Source organism: Urocitellus parryii, chromosome 4 (assembly GCF_045843805.1).
Source record: "Urocitellus parryii isolate mUroPar1 chromosome 4, mUroPar1.hap1, whole genome shotgun sequence".
Classification (NCBI taxonomy): Eukaryota; Metazoa; Chordata; class Mammalia; order Rodentia; family Sciuridae; genus Urocitellus; species Urocitellus parryii.
Genome location: NC_135534.1, coordinates 14,179,709 through 14,196,875, shown reverse-complemented (window position 1 = coordinate 14,196,875; position 17,167 = coordinate 14,179,709). Strand labels below are relative to the sequence as shown.

At 38.2% G+C, this 17,167-nt stretch overlaps 1 protein-coding gene across 1 annotated transcript; it reads right to left on the bottom strand.

Moving 5' to 3' along the window:
• Positions 1 to 1,021: 1,021 nt before the first annotated feature.
• Positions 1,022 to 13,141, bottom strand: LOC144254387 (glycine N-phenylacetyltransferase-like). The gene is made up of 6 exons (XM_077797523.1): positions 12,986 to 13,141; positions 11,372 to 11,467; positions 6,800 to 6,907; positions 4,651 to 4,777; positions 3,575 to 3,746; positions 1,022 to 1,963 (listed from the first exon to the last, which is right to left on the bottom strand). Exons 2-6 carry the CDS (start codon positions 11,447 to 11,449, stop codon positions 1,561 to 1,563), a joined length of 888 nt encoding a protein of 295 aa, XP_077653649.1. The 5' UTR covers positions 11,450 to 11,467; positions 12,986 to 13,141; the 3' UTR covers positions 1,022 to 1,560.
• Positions 13,142 to 17,167: the final 4,026 nt, after the last annotated feature.

Genomic DNA, 17,167 nt, shown 5'->3' with positions numbered 1-17,167 from the left:
AATGACTCTGAAGTGTCTCATTAAAGCCATTCTCTCATGGAATCAAAATATGTCTCAACAAGGTCTTTCTGAAGTACATCCTTGTGGTTTTTTGTGAGTTTTGCCTTAATAAACTCTGTACTTCCAAAATTCAAGCGCTGGGAGTTCTTTGAGTCACTAGGCTGCTCCCAGTTGCTTGCCTGGCTTGCTCATTAAAGGACCTTTTACCCCTTTCAATTTGACTCAATAAGCATGGTGGTCCGTGACACTTGTGCACTCGGTAACAAAGCATATGACCAAAAGAAATGAGGTCACCATCTCATGAAGACATCTGCATTCCCATATTCATTGAAGCAATGGTCAAGATATAAACAACTTAAGTGTTCACTGATGAACAAATGGGATAAGTGATACAGATAGAGAGATGATAAATGATAGATAGATGTCACTCCCTGTAGAGAGAGATGTATCTACAGATTTGTATACACATATATGTACATATATGCAACTGAATATTATCGAACCCTAAAAAAGAACAAGATCCTGCCACATGTAGTTGAACCTAGAAGACTTGATGCTGAGTAAAATAAGACACAGAAAAAAATATTGTATGATCTCACTCATATGTGGAATCTTTAAGATGATAAATATGCAAAGATAGAGAACAAAACTGAGGTGGGAAATAGGAGATATAAATCAAAGGATAGAAACTAATACATATGTAGTATGAACAGTCTAGAGATGTAACGTAAAACCTAAGGACAGCATGTTTTTTAAACATGAGTAATAAAATTGTACTAGATTTGGAATCATGCTCAATGAGTAGATTTTAACTATTTTGCCATAGAACAAAGAGTGGTCAACTTTGTAACACGATGGATCTGTTCTTTCCTTGCTATAATACATATACATATATATATATGTATACATATATTCCACAATATGTATACATATATTCCACAAAATCAAGTTGTGGAGGTTAAATACAAATAATTAAATTTATTTTAAAAAATAAGTCTCTCAGGTATAGTAGCCACTTACCGCCATATATTTATTTGCACAGGGAGTATGGCAACACGGTTATTAAAAAGACCTGACAGCATCAGTGAAAGGATCACTAAAAGCTATGTATGTCAAAGACAGGTCATAATTGACCACTAAATAGAGGGGTCCTAGGAAAAGAGAGGGAAAAATACCATCTACCAGGTAAAGCCACATCTTGACATAACTAGTGGTATCTGCCATTGGTAATAATCAATGTGTGAGGCCAGAGTTCCAGGAGAAGCAGTAGGGAATCACACAGGTAAACAGAAAAAGTGTCACTGGAATCCAGAAGGGTAGGAAATTGAACGAGGCCAGGGACCACTACAGAGAGGTCTGGCCATGCCAGGTCTGCTGGATCCGTAGGGTAATTTGAGTGCAGGGACCACGGTGGTCTTGTTAACCATTCACACTGCTTCCCCAGAGCCCAAGGATGCCATTCCTGTAGCGCTGGTTATGATTTGTTCTCTCCCTGTCTACTCATCCACGCCTCCAGCCACGTCACAGGCATCCAATGCTAACTTGCGTTCAGGGCCAGCTTCACAGAGGCACACAGTGCCACTGGTTCCAGTCACAGGGCATGGGGATATGATGTAGATTGTGACTCAATTTCTGGATGATTTTGTTGGCTCTGTCCGTATGGTTATACACAGGGAAGCCAAGCTTCTCCAGAGCCTGGACTTGGACGTGAGTGACATAGGAGATGAGGCCTTGGCCCCGGTACTCAGGCACAGTGCCTCCCATTCGCATCTCCCCCGTCTGGTCCATCAGGGCCCATGACACAGGCGTCCCTTCAGGTCCCAAAAGACAGGTGCTGGGAAAGGTCTGGAGACAGCGCTCAATGAATCTCTGGCTTCTTTCATTGCCACCAAAATGCCAGAATTTATTCACCACGCCAGCGTGGGTCACATCCAGTGATGAGAGTTTAAACATCTCTTGGTTACTGTTGAGAAAAGCGGGAAGAGAACAGTCCATACTATTGCACACCGTGAGGCATTAAATTTGTTTCCCAAAAATTATATTGAGAGTCATATAGGAGCAGAGTGAAGGCACAGTCTCAGCAGCCAGACTGGGTTAGTAATCTGACTAGCTGTGCAATCTCATGCAGGGAACAATGTCTCTCTGCCTTCATTTCTTCTAACATAAAATGAAGATATTAATAACATGCTGTCAAAAATGCAAAAATAAACATTATAAGAGCTATTGCCTGGCAAGTACCTATGATAGTGCCACACACAATAAAAATTCCACAAAAATTTACTATTATTCCCCTCAACATTGCTGTGACTCTCCACATAAGATGGAGTGGATGATATCATCCCTATTTTACAGATCAGAAAAGTGGATAAAAGAAAATAAATGAGAGCCCCAAAGCACCTGCTAGCAAAAGTAAAGACAGAGCCATGAAATCTTAGCCATCAGGGTCCTTGGCCACCATGTTGAATGCATGGAAAAATTGAAGTCCAGAGAGGGGCAAAAATATGAGGTCCAGACAGATCCTGTTGGGGAATACTGAAGTCTGAAGACTCCTACAATGGTTTAAAGAGGCTTCAGGAGACATCCTGGAAACAGCCTGGTGAGGCTAGAAGATCTAGAAGATCCAAGCTTCAGTTACACCCAAACATGTGGTGAGCAAGCCACTTGAACATCGGAGACCGCTCTCTCAGGAAGTAGGAATAACATCTCCTACTCTAACTACGTTGCGAGGTAGACAGAAGGACCCAACGCATTGCTAGTTTCTAGACTTTACCATGTGAATAAGGCTCTTCCAGGCATATAGACACACACAGAGCCATGGCATGGGTGATCTGCAGATTAAATTCTCATCATCAGTTACCTTTGCAATGGATGGAAGAACATATGTAATGTGTTTAGTTTCTCGTTATCTGGAAACACTTTCTGCTTGAAAGTGGATTCATTAAATAAATATTTAATAAGAATCCAGTATGTGCCATATGATATTCTGGCTATTGAGAATCCATCAGTGAACAATATAGAGAAGATCCCTGTTCTAAATACCATGAGGAGGCAACAAACAGGGAGCTAGATACACCAGTAAGCTGCTTTCAGGTAATAGCAAGTCCAAAATGAAAATGAACATTGGGTTTTATCCTAAAGAATTACCATGGGGCAAGAGTTTTATAAGAGGTGCTCATAAGAAAGTGTCAAAGGAAATAAAATTTGAGAGTTTGAGAAGCAAAAATTAAAAAAAAACATGGAGATCTGAAGGAAGGATGCTTGAGGCAGGCAAAGAGCAAGTTCAGTGACGCAGAGGCAGGAGCAAGAGCATGAGGTCGAGTGGCAGAAGGAAGGCCAGAGCTGCTGAGTGAGCAGCAGGGTCAAGGTGACCTCTAGGAGGTGAGGGTGCAGGTCTTGTGGGGGTCTATAAAGACTCTGCATTTTGTTCAAGGTGAGGTGAGAAATGGTGGCTTTTAAGCAGGTGATCATCCAGGAGAGGGACTCTGGGAGGTGAGAGCGAAAGCAGGAAGGGAGGTTGGAAGATACTCTAGTGACAAGAGAGCAGTGCAGAGAGAGCATCTTTAATCACACTCACATGGCCTTGGGTTCCCCAGATTCAGGATGTAAGTTCTTCGTATCCACCAGGAAAGGCACCAGTTTCCTTGCTGTCTGAGGCATCATGTACAGAATGCACTGTGTTCTCTTGACCTGGACTGAGTTAGCAGCAGCAAGACTTTGTATCACCTCATCCAAGCTGGACTGTGAACCTAGGAGGGAGGAAGGAAGGAGAGAAGTAACTGTCTGCGTGCAAGGTACAAGAAGGGGCCCAGAGGAACCATGCAGGATTTAGAGTGAGTCACTCTTGCTTCTGGTAATGCCACCAACACTATGACATGGCCAAGTCACTCCCTGGAGCAGGTTTTCTCTTATACAAAAATAGCACCAGAAATACTGGCTGTCACTCTGAAATCAAAGGAGAGGGATATATAATTCATAGTAACCTAGCTTTTGCAGTACAGGAGATTGAACCCAGGGCCCTGCTTATGCTAGAAAGATTCCCTAGCACTGAGCTAAACTCCCATCCTGTAGTAGCCTATGTTGATTGTGCACATGCCCAGGTATTTGTCTTCTAATTCATTGAATCCTTACACCGACCCTGTGGTTTTAGGTTCTTCATTTTCACTTATGAGGAAACTGAGCAATAGGTACATTACATCACTTTAAAGATCACAAAGCAGGAGGCAGAGCAAGGATGCACCCTTTGGAGTCTGACTCTAGAGGGAAGGTTTATAAGCACAGCAGGTGTCCTCCTTGGTGACATGGAAACTTCTCTATGGCACTAGGAGCTTCATTCTTATTCCAGGAATGGAAGACCAGAGGGCAACCTCTGCTCTCACACCCAACTCCTGAGGGCTGCTGAATATGTTGCAAAATGTATCTTGAATCTTCAGCTTACAAGAAATTATCTTACTCAGAGTTACTAGTAACAACCACATAGTGCACAATATGTGAATTCTACTCCCCTGCAGAGGTGGTGACAGTCACTACAAGCAGAGGACACTAGGCATGGGGGAAGGAAGGGCGGGCTATATGGGAATGTTCTCAGGGTGGAAAGTGGCCCAGAGGTAGACACGAGGGTCTGGCAGCCAGCACACACCCCAGCCCCCTTACTTTGGATTTGTAAATGTTGTTTCCAGTTAATGACATCTGATGAGACAAGCGAGTCTTGACAGCTCTTGAGCTCCTTAGAATAGATTTGGTAGCTGTTGGTGTAGTGATCAAGGTCATCTGTCATGTCCTGTTTGGTTGGGCAACAGGGAATAAACCAGATTGCTTATACCAAGAGATCTCAATATTTGTGTCTAAAATTCCCCTCTATTGTTATATTATAAATTTAATACAGACATTTTTTGCACATATTATCACTACTTTTCTCAATCATGTACATCACGATACCAAGTCAAGGATTCTATTCAAATTCATGTTTAAAAATTTCTGCTAAGCCAAAAATGTTCCATTACAATTTGAACCAACCAAAGCTGCCCTAGTTCAAGAAACATTTTTTTCTATAATTTTGCATTCTGTTGACAGCCACAGCCAAAGGGGCCCCAGCAAACTTCCAGCTGCCAGCAAACTTCCAGCTGCTGGCTGATGATTGGCTCACATCGGCCCCAGCAACATCTAGCTGATTGGCTCCTCTGCGGTGATGTTCACTGGGCTGTTTCCCTGCCCTTCAGACTGCCAGCTGATGATTGGCTCACAGCGGCCCCAGCAACATCTAGCTGATTGGATCCTCCACGGAGCTGCTCATTCGGGGACTTCTTTGGCTCCACCCACGCAACCTAGCCAATTGGCCTCAAGAGCAGGAGGATTGTGGGAGGTGGAGAGGCGTCTTGTGGGAAGCTGATGGTGGCAGTTGGGCTCTGAGGGTTTTTTCCTGAGGAGCTGTTTTGTTTGGCGTGTGTAGTTCTAAAAATAAAGTTAGTTTCTTTTGACAAGTGGCTCCTGAATTGTGCCCAGCCAGACTGCGGCAGCATTCTTCGAGGAGAAAGACAAAAAGTGATTATTGTCAAAGGCAAGTTTCAGTTACAAGAGTAAATCTTACTCTATTTTAAACAGCCTCAGAACAAACATTTTGAATTCGATAGTATTTAAATTGCACAGGTAACCTTGTATTAGAATTTTTAACTCTATGTTGTAAAACTATACAAAATGAACACGCATTGTTCCCAAAAATATAAATCACAAAGCACCATTGTTATAAACAGTTTACCTTCCTAACAAAATGAAAACATAACATTTATCCAAAAAGACCTTCTCAAATTTAGCAAAGGAGAATTGGGATTATCTGAAGGTGAAGGAAGGACCAGAGAACAAATCCCTAGTTGTGCTGCTATAAACATGGGTCTGCATGTATTACTGCAGTAACATGACTTTAGTTCTTCAGGATAAATGCCAAGGAGTGGTACAGCTGGTCATATGGTGGTTCTATGCCTAGTCTTTTGAGGAGCCTCCACACTTATTTCCATAGAGGTTGTACTAACTTACAGTTTCACCAACAGTGTAAAACATTCCTTTTCCTCCACATCATCTCCAGCATTTTTATTGTTTGCATTCCTGATGACTGCCATTCTCACTGGTGTGAGATGAAATCTCAGTGTAGTAAAACCTAATCCATCTTAATGTGCATAAAATATATTTGCATTTGAAGTATGTTCATCATTTGGAGTGATTTTGAAAGATCTGGTATTGATGATTTAATACCCATGTATAGATATTGTAAACTTATATTCCCATATCATTCTTCATATTTAACCTCACATATTTTCATCAGATTAGAATGTGCTCCCCACCAGCTCTTGTCAGCTTCTTAAAACCTATTAAACATCAAAATCCAGTTTTGGTAAAATAGCTACCTGGAAGCCTCCCCACCTCCCAGGACTGAGGATTAAACCCAGGGCCTTGCACATACTAAGCAAGTGCTATGAGTCAAATCCCCACACTTCCTGGAAGTCTTTTTGACCCTCTCCTTACTACCTCTGAAATCACTGGTTTTAATCAAATTTCACTCAGTGCTACTTCTGTCATCTAAAGTATAATTTTAACACAAAAACAACTCCCTACAACATAAGTGCTCTTGTGTGCTCTTGCACATTTTCACACCATGTTGCAATTCTTCTGCTTTTCTGTTTTCTCCAGGCTGTGAGCTCCTTGAGGACAAGACTGTTTCCTGGGGTCCACCATACTTCCTTCCAGTTCATGTCACACACACAGCAAATACAAACACAGAGTCATTTTCTTTCCACCCCAGACAACTTACCTGCTCCTGAGGGCGCACAACTACTGTGTTAAAATCTGGCCATTTGTCCACCAAGGCCTTTAGCTTGAATGGGTTCCCCTGGTTTATGTGGAAGACAGTTCCATAGACCTACAACGTTTCAACAAAGCGAGAGTCAGCACATTACAAAGGAACAGCCAAGTGCCTTGTTTAACCACAACAAGCCTTATTCCTAGGAATCAGTGTTTGTAACTAACAGAGCATGGACTTCAGTCTTCAGGTTGTGTTTTGTTTCCAATAAGAACCAAATATGTTTTTGTATGAAATGCTGAGAATATTATACTTCAATGTGTGTATATATGTACATATAGTCAAATATACAGATAAAATAAATTAACAATCACTCATACATTATAGAACTTATCCTTACATTTTTTCTATTTTCATCCATACATTTAAATATGTTTATAATTTTATGCGATGAAATCACTTAAAATATATTAATTTAACATATATTTTCCCCACATACACTTTGTATAGTGTATGTACTTCCATGTCAATATGCAGAAATCTCCATGATCATGTTTCATGAGTACATGTTTATTACACGGAAGGACCGTAATTCAATTTTCCTATCTCTTATTGCTGGTCATTTCAGTTTTCTCTGACAATTTAGGTTAGTTCTTCGAGGAAGATTTTTGCTTAAGTCTTTGAAAATATGCCTATTGTTACAAATTTCCAATGAGGAAATTTCTATGTCAAAGGTCACATGCCACTTAAAGAGAGGTTAACTGGGCTTCTATCTATTTAATCCTGTGAAAGCATGGTGCTCAAATCGTGAGCTTTGGTGATTAATAATGTCCAGGAACATCACACATTGCACAATCGGTCTAACCTTCTCTAGACTCATCTATTCAAGCATCAGTGCCCTCAATAGGAACAATAAAGAAATTGAGAAAGACATCCCCAAACTGGAAGAAGTTCATGGCTCTTGGGGCAGTTACAGAAGAGAGGTCCTCAAGACTTAAGTACAGCTGGGACATGGTACCTCAGAAGGTGAGATGGAAAGTCACCAAGATCAAAGACCATGGAATGATGAACCTTTCAATATCCAAGGACCAAACCTAATCCTGAGATTCCCTGCCCTTCCCTTAAAATGTTTATATGTTCTCAGTTCATACCAGATTATGAAATTCCCTGTCAACAGTAGAAGCTCAATATAGAAGTTAGATATAGTTTGGGGGGGAAATAAAGAGGTTCTCTTTTTTTAACATTGGAATTTGGAATGACTGATGTTCATATACACTACAAATTACAGATATAAGGGCAATTACTTCTCCTTTCTTTCCTTATAGCAACCCCCAAATTGAATAACTTAGAGTTGGCAAGTTAGATAAACCTATTCAGTATCCACCATTTAGGAAATAGGCCACAATATTAGTCTTTCTTTTACCAGAGATTTTAGTGGATGTGTAGTGGAAATATCTGCCAAAAACATTGACTTTCTGGTTTTACTTATTTTACATGGAACACAGAGACTTAGAGCTGTTTAACTTTTGCAATGTTGCCCAGCAAATAGTGAATTTACTGGATCAAAGGAGTCTGACTCTGGACCTTGCCCTCTTGTCAGCTGCTCTATAGTACCTCCCTCAGATCAGTGACTTCGGGTTACCCAAAGCTCCTGTGACATAGTCCATAAGTAATGCCTATACAGGGTATCAGAGCACCAGGAAAAGGTAACAAAGAACATTATATTGTTCCTACCAGGTTTCCCATCAGGAAGATCAGTATGTAACTAACTAAACACATCATCCTTATTTTACCCAGAAGATTCCAGATATGTGAGTCATTAACAAAATAAAATGTAGCTAACAAGGGTCTATACTCAGTTCTCTTAGTTCTTAGGGGTTTGGTGTGTGTACATTGTTATATATATATATATATAGTTATGTATATATATATATAGTTATATATATATACACATATATTAAATATTAGTGTATATGCTATTATAAATTATAATTATTTTTAATTCCAATTGTTCATTGCTAGAATATATAACTGATATCTGTTATTTTGTTGACCTTGAATTCTGTTAAACTGCTGAACTGACTTATAGCTAGAAGATTGTTTTGCATATTTCTTGATATTTTACACATTAGCCAATCATGACCTCTGTGAATAAACTATTTTATTGGCAAGGACAATAGTGTCACACTGAACAGAAGAATGAGGGTGGATATTTGTGCCTTGCTAACACCTTAAGGGAAATACTCAGTCTTGACTACTTAGTAGGATATCAGTGGTGACTTTTGCCCATATGCTTTTTATCATGCTGAAAGAATTCCCTTTTATTCCTAGTTCACTGAGAATTATTACATATTACATATTATCAAACACCTTTTTTTGTACATTGCATATTATCAAACACCTTTTTTGTACCTTTACAAAAAAAGATCATATGGTTTTTCTTCCTTAGTCTATTGATATGTTGATATAGTAGCCTACATTGATTGATGGGTGGATTCTTTTTTTAATGGTACTAGGGATGAAACCTAGAGGCGCTTTACCACTGAGTTACATCCCCAGTCCTTTTTTGAGACAAGGTCTTATTAAGTTGGCAAGGCAGGTTTCCAACTTGCCCTCTGCCCACCTCGGCCTCCTGAGTCTACTGTATAACAGGCATGCGTGAACACACCTGACTTCATTGACTGATTTTTGAATGTTGAACCAGTCTTGAATTTTTAAGATAAATTCCTTTGGGTTACAATATTATTTTTTTAACACTGCTGTACTTGACTTAGTAGTATTTTGTTGAGAATTTATGCATCTGTGTTAATGATGGATGTAGTCTGTGATTTTCTTATAATACCTATTTCCACTTTTGTTATCAGGGTAATTTGACTCATAAAATGAACTCAGAGGTGTTCTCCCTACTCTGCTTTATCCTGAAGGAATTTGTGTAGAATTGGCATTATTTCTTCCTTGTGTGTGTGGAAGAGTTTGCCAGTGAAGCCACTGGATGAGGAGATTTCTTGTTATAATGTTCTCATTTATAGATATGGAGCAATTTTGGTTGGTGATTGATGCTTTTTACAGAATAAATTGCAAAACATCTGAGTACAATGTTCATAATAGTATGTCTTTATCATGATTATAACTATTCGATTTGTGGTCCCCTATTTAATGCCCCCTATTTCCTTCCTGACATTGATAACTATGTCTTCTCTATTTCATGGTCAGTTTGATCTTAATATTATCAACAATACAGAACTTTCCTAAGAACAAGATTTTGGATGTACTAATTTTTTTTCCTGTTTTTCTCCTCCATTCACAATCATTAATTTCTGAATTTTTTCAATTTCCTTCATTCTGCATTCTAAGGGGTTAATTTCCACCTAGTTGTTTCAAATTTCTAAGGTAGAAACTTGAACCGTGGAGATGAGAGGATGACTTTTTTTTGTTTAAGTGGGTAATGCTACGTATTTCCCACTTGTCCATGCTTTAGTTTCATCTCACAAATTGTTATATCTTGCATTTTCATTTTCATTCAGTTATTACACTCTAATTTTCTTTGTGACTTTGAAGCATGGTTTTGTTAGAGGTGTGTTTGATTCCTTTGAAGAAAACTGAAGAATTTCCAGAAATATTCACTTTTTAAATTTTATTATTGTAATTATTCCATTATTATATCAGGAGATACTTCATGTGATTTTAATTGTTTAAAAAGGTGATCTATGTTTGTAAATATTCCATGAGCACTTGACCAGAATATGTATCCTGCTGTTGTTGAAGATAATATTCTTTCAGTGTCAATTAGTTCAGTATTACTCATGTATTCAATATACTTACGGTTTCAAACCTGTTTTGTAATTTACTGAGAGAACAGTGGTAGGTTTATCTGTATTTTCTTACATATCTATCAGTGATTATCTCATGATCTAGAGTCTCTGTTAGTAGGTGTATAGATTTCACTCATTTTCCTCTCTATGTGGTGAATTAACATCCTTATCATAATATAAAGGCACTCTTTAACCTTGGTAATATTCCAGTCCCTTGGCAATATATGTTACTGCGGAAAAACTTCTGTGTGCAAGATCACTGATTCATTTTTCTTGCTCACTGCATATAATCATCAGGTATTTGACAAAACAGGAATTGATTTCTTATTAACATTAAAGAAGAATCATGGGGTTGATGTCTTACCAGACACATGATTTTTAGGAAAACAAATTAAACATTAATGTGTTCATTTCAGTCAACTTTGCAACTCTGGAAAACTTCCAGTGTTATATAACACAATTCTTGCAAGAGCACACAGGAATGACTTTGAGTCATCACATAGCAAAGATCATACGAGATTCACGTCACAGCATCGCCACTCACTATTGGTGTGGTCTCCGTCAAGACATATGCCTGAGTCTCATTTCCTCTTCAGCTCCATGGATTTAATAGACCTGCCTTGCTTCAGGGTGATGGGAACTAAATCAGTGGCCACAGAGCAAGTGGCTGGCACATCACAGGTGCTCAGTGAAGGCCCCTTTTTCCCCCACCTCATTCTTAGGCTGTAGATGGTCTTATGTCCCCCCAACCCCGACAATGTTCTGCCCTCACCTTTAAGGACTCAGGGAGGCTCTTCCTTAAGGACTTCTCTAGCATCTGCAGCATCTGTGGACTTTGCAAAGGAAACATCTTGGCAGGAACTTTAGACTAAAGAAAAGATTGAGAAACATCAAGGAATGAGAAGAGCTGGAAGACCCGGACACAACAGGCAGTTCTAGTTAATGTCGTGAGCTACTTTCCTGCTGTTCCGATGGTGCCTATTCACTAACTCCAAGAAAGAATAGGGCTGGTAGAAAGTATAGATGCCACTTTCAGAATTACTATGACCTTCCAAGCTTTTAAAAGTATTTATGAACATTTGTTTTCATTTTTATACCACCTCAATTCCAACAATTAAGAATGCACTGAGATTAACAGATCTATTCTCTAAGCACACTTGAGCATCCTTTGAGATTTACCATCCACCAGTGATAAGCCTGACTCTGCCATTTAGAAGCTGTATGATACTGAAAGTTGCTTTACTCTTCACTGGCTTCTTGATTTATTCATCTATAAATAAATGGTCATGACTCTAGAATTTATTTCACAGAGCAGGTGAGGCAATTAAATAATTCAATATACATAAGGAGCTTGGAACTACATCTGGAACACAATAGATGTTCAATAATTACAATTATTAATACACTTTTTATTAATTATTATTTGAATTTCATGAATCAATGTGATACAGTGTACACAGCTGATATACAAGCATGGTGTATAATGATCAAATCAGGGGGGTGAGCATCTCCATCTGTCTTCAGCAGAAGCCACAGTCAATCCACAGTGCATCCAAATACACTCTACAGAGTAACATATCTTCTGTATAACTACTTGCTGCGGATTTGAATCAAATCAGAAAGGATGGAATGAGATTAAATCCATGTAAAATGGCACATAGTAAATGGGATGATGTCTTAGTGTAGAGTAAAGTGACTGGCTTGAGGTGACTCAATATGTATCAGTTTATTTTAATTAATACTAGCATTATTCCCTAAATAAAGCGTGTCTTTTTTAATATTAGAAACAAAAATAAAAGAAAGACAAAAAGGCTTCTCCTCTGAGACCCTACAAAGGGGACCCAGTGGAGCTGTCCTCTGCTGGTTTGCCAGAGCAGCAATGAGCAAAGTCCTATAGGAGGCACTTGGAACCTTTGACTCGGTCACTCCAGTGCTTGGAACTCATCCAAAGAAAACAATGCCAATGAGCAAAAATACTTTGGGGAAAACTGTATGAAGACACAAATGCTTGCATGACATATATAAACTTTGTGGCAAATAAATGTCACCTGAGCCAGCATGCTCCTTTCAGGTGCCATTACAGTCTCTGGCTCCCACCCACTGATAGCAAGCTCCCAAATCTCTTCATATTTATTCATTAATACAGACTCAGACCTGGCTTCATCCAGTCAAGAACTTCTGATCTAACATACTACCCTTTAAATAGCAGTTATCTGAAAGTGTATGTTCCAATAAAGAATTTCTTTTACCCCTGGAAAAATCCTCAACCCAAATGAGCCCAGAAATTCTTATCCACATCCCACAGGTGTATTTTGTTCATCCTGCCTCAATAAGGAGATAAAAGGAGATGAGGGGTCTCAGATCATCAATTCTCCTTTGTTCTCACCTGAAAGCTGTCTTCTCATTCAGGCTCTGCAAAGGTCTGTAGGGAAAGACAAGAGTCAGGAGACTGTTCCAGATCACGAAATATATCCTCCAAAGATGCCGGTTTAGAAAGGTACTTTGGTCTTTTTCTCCAGAAATGCAGTGCTGAGGTTCCTGATAGAAACTGGCACCAAGCTGTGCACACATCTGAGATCTGAGTGTGAGGTCAAGCCCCTCCCTCCAGGTCCCATGCTCAGGGAGGTGGTTCTGTACTTGGCTGGTTAGCATTGTGCATTCTGAAAACTCCATTCCAGGAATTGAACTGTGTCCTGCTCCCAAAGTTCCAGCCACTACTTAGCAACTCAGCAGTTAAACCTTCTGACCAAGAGCTGGGAGCTGGGTGGGTCTCCATTTGCACCTCTCTCAGACATCTGCAGCAGAAGCAAAAGCTGGATACTATTTATAGCTAATGTTTAGAATTACAGTTCTTTTCCCAACCATCTGTAAAGAAAATTATCTATTTCATTTATTTTTAATTATTTTTTTATTTATATATGACAATGGAATGCATTATAATTCTTATTACACATATAGAGCACAATTTTTCATATCTCTGGCTGTATATGAAGTATAAGAAAATTACCTATTTTAGAGAGACAAGGGGGTAAAGATTCTTTACTTATTTAATGGGTTCAATGAATTCCAGGCAGGATAAACGCAAAGAAAAACCCCAGACATATAATTAAACTACTGAAAACTGAATATAAAGAGAAAATTTTAAAAATAAATGAGTCATTACACAGTGGACTAATTGTACAAATAATGACCAACATTCAGCAGATATATAATAAGGTCCAGAAGACAATAGAATGATGTTTTTTTTAAAACACTGAAGAATATAATGCTTAACCTAAAATTCCATGTTAAGAAAATATCTGTTTATATTTTGGAGGCAAAAACATAAACATTTTCAGATAAATGAAGCAGTCTGTCCTGCAAGGAAGAAAGACTGCAAGCCAAAGAGAAACGTCACTTGATGGAATCTTAAAACTACATCTGGGAAGGGAGAGCACTGAAATATGTGTTTAAATGTTTTCCTTTTGTTTCTTAAAGTTCTTTTAAAAATTGATTGTTTAATTCAAGCATAATAACTGTATTCTGTAGAGTTCTGGCATCTGTAAAGAAAACTTGTTTAAGAATAGCACAAGAGGGGAAATGAAATTATTTTTATATGACTTAACATTAATACAAGGTAAAGTGAGGTAAGGGTAACCTTGCATATTGTAATTATTAGACTATTAAAAACAGATAAGAGAAATAACTTTCAAGACTCTGCAAGTGATATAAAGCACTAACTGCTCCAAAAGGTGACAGGAAAAGAGGAACAGAGAACAAATGGAAAACCGAAAAATCATATGCTAAAACCCAACTATAATAATAATTTTATTGAATTTAAAAGGGCGTAATCTGAGTATTACACAAGCTAGATATTTGAATGATGTATTCATTTCCCCACATTGTAGGGCCATAGAGTGAATGATCTCACAATTCTGTGCCCCAGAACGTGGAGTTAGCAAATTCACCATCCTTTTCATAATTTTGTAAGATAGGAAACATCCTTAGGGAAATTTTAATGAGGTGGTTAAGGCAAAGTTTGGCCAAAGGCCTCTTCATGGGTTGTTTACTAATTTAAATGGATTATAATTGCTAGTCCTCAGACCCGATGACAGATGTATTGGTTCTCAGTTTCCCTGAGGAATTCTCCTGCCACCAGGCACAAGACAATCAGGCACATCACACTAACAAACACATAATCAAAACTACTATTTTGTACTGGTAGACAAAAAGGAAAAATAAGAATAAAGGTCAAAGAATAAGCAGATTAATATTTGCCAAAAACACCATCCCTCAAACAATGGGCCTAATTATATTGTGTGAATACCTATTTGCTTATAATACCTAACATAAAAAAATAATTCGGCAATGAAAATTCAAGGAAAAGAGTCATTTTTTAAAAAATTAATTACCTATAGTTATAATTGTAATGTCACAATAAAAAGGAAAAATAAATAAATTTTAAAAAATAAAATACCTAGTAATAAATATAACCAAACTATGAAAGACCTCTACAATGAAAAGTTAAAAAAAAAAACTGAAGAAAGAAATTGAAGAGGACATTAGAAGATGGAAAGACCTCCTGTGTTGGATAGAAAATAATATTGTCAAAATGGCCATTTTTCCAAAAATGATCTACAGATTTAATGGGATCCTCATCAAAATATCAATGGCATTTCTGACAGAATTAGGAAAAAAATCACAAGGAAGAATTAAAGATCCAGCACAGCACAGCAATTCTGAATAGTAAGTATAAGGCTGAAGGTATCACAGTCCCCATTTTCAAATTATTGTACATTACACCAGCAATGTACAAGAGTACCCTTTTCCCCACATCCTCACCAGCACTTGTTGTTTGACTTCATACTTGCTTCCTTTCTTACTGGGATGAGATGGTATCTTAGGGTGGTTTTTATTTGCATTTCTCTGAATGCTAGAGATGGTGAGCATTTTTTCATGTATTTGTTGATTGATTGTACATCCTCCTCTGAGAAGTGTCTGTTCAGGTCCTTGGCCCATTTGTTGATTGGGTTATTTGTTTTCTTATTGTTTAATTTTTTGAGTTCTTTGTATACTCTGGAGATTAGGGCTCTATCTGAAGTGTGAAAGGTAAAAATTTGTTCCCAGGGTGTAGGCTCCCTATTTACCTCTATTATTGTTTCTCTTGCTGAGAAAAAACTTTTTAGTTTGATTAAGTCCCATTTTGGTGATTCTTGATTTTAACTCTTGTGCTATGGGTGTCCTATTAAGGAATTTGGAGCCCGACCCCATGAGGTGGAGATTAGGGCCAACTTTTTCTTCTATTAGATGCAGAGTTTCTGGTTTGATTCCTAGCTCCTTAATCCATTTTGAGTTAACTTTTGTGCATGGTGAGAGACAGGGATTCAATTTTGTTTTGTTGTTTATGGCTTTCCAGTTCTCCCAGCACCATTTGTTGAAAATGCTATCCTTTCTCCATTGCATGCTTTTATCACCTTTGTCTAATATAAGGTAGTTGTAATTTTGTGGATTGGTTTCTGTGTCCTCTGTTCTGTAACATTGGTCTACCCACCTGTTTTGGTACCAGTACCATGCTGTTTTTGTTACTATTGCTCTGTAGTATAGTTTAAAATCTAGTATTGCTATACCGCCTGTTTCACTCTTCCTGCTTAGGATTGTTTTTGCTATTCTGGGTCTCCTATTTTTCCAGATGAATTTCATGATTGCTTTTTCTATTTCTGTGAGAAATACCGTTGGGATTTTGAATGGCATTTTATTAAACCTGTAGAGTACTTTTGGTAATATCGCCATTTTAATGATGTTAGTTCTGCCTATCCATGAACAAAGTATATCTTTCCATCTTCTAAGGTCTTCTTCTATTTCTCTCTTTAGGGTTCTGCAGTTTTCATTGTATAGGTCCTTCACCTCTTTAGTTAGGTTGATTCCTAAGTATTTTATTTTTATTTTTTTGAGGATATTGTGAATGGGGTGGTGGTCCTCATTTCCATTTCAGTGGATTTGTCGATGATATACAGGAATGCCTTTGATTTATGCGTGTTCATTTTATATCCTGCCACTTTGCTGAATTCATTTACTAGCTCTAGAAGTTTCTGGGTAGAACCTTTTGGGTCTTCTAGGTATAGGATCATGTCATCTGCAAACAGTGCTAATTTAAGTTTCTCTTTTCCTATCTTTATGCCTTTAATTTCTTTTGTATGTCTAATTTCTCCAGCAAGTGTTTTGAGAACTATGTTGAATAGAAGTGGTGAGAGAGGGCATCCCTGTATTGTTCCAGATTTTAGAGGGAATGCCTTCAGTTTTTCTCCATTTAGAATGATGTTTGCCTGAGGCTTAGCATAGATAGCTTTTACAATGTTGAGGTAAGTTCCTGTTTTTCCTAATTTTTCTAGTGTTTTGAACATAAAGGGATGCTGTACTTTGTCGAATGCTTTCTCTGCGTCTATGGAGATGATCATATGGTTCTTATCTTTAAGTCTATTGATGTGGTGGATAACATTTATTGATTTCCGTATATTGAACCAGCCTTGCATACCAGGGATGAATCCTACTTGATCATGGTGGACAATCTTTTTGACATGTTTTTGTACCT

Excerpts from the sequence above, each read along its gene's own strand:
- LOC144254387 (XM_077797523.1), bottom strand. The coding sequence starts at position 11,449 with ATGTTTCCTTTGCAAAGTCCACAGATGCTGCAGATGCTAGAGAAGTCC. Across the intron at positions 6,908-11,371 it reads GCCTCCCTGAGTCCTTAAAG|GTCTATGGAACTGTCTTCCA; the intron begins GTGAGGGCAGAA and ends GAAACGTTGTAG. Across the intron at positions 3,747-4,650 it reads ACAACATTTACAAATCCAAA|GTTCACAGTCCAGCTTGGAT; the intron begins GTAAGGGGGCTG and ends CCTCCCTCCTAG.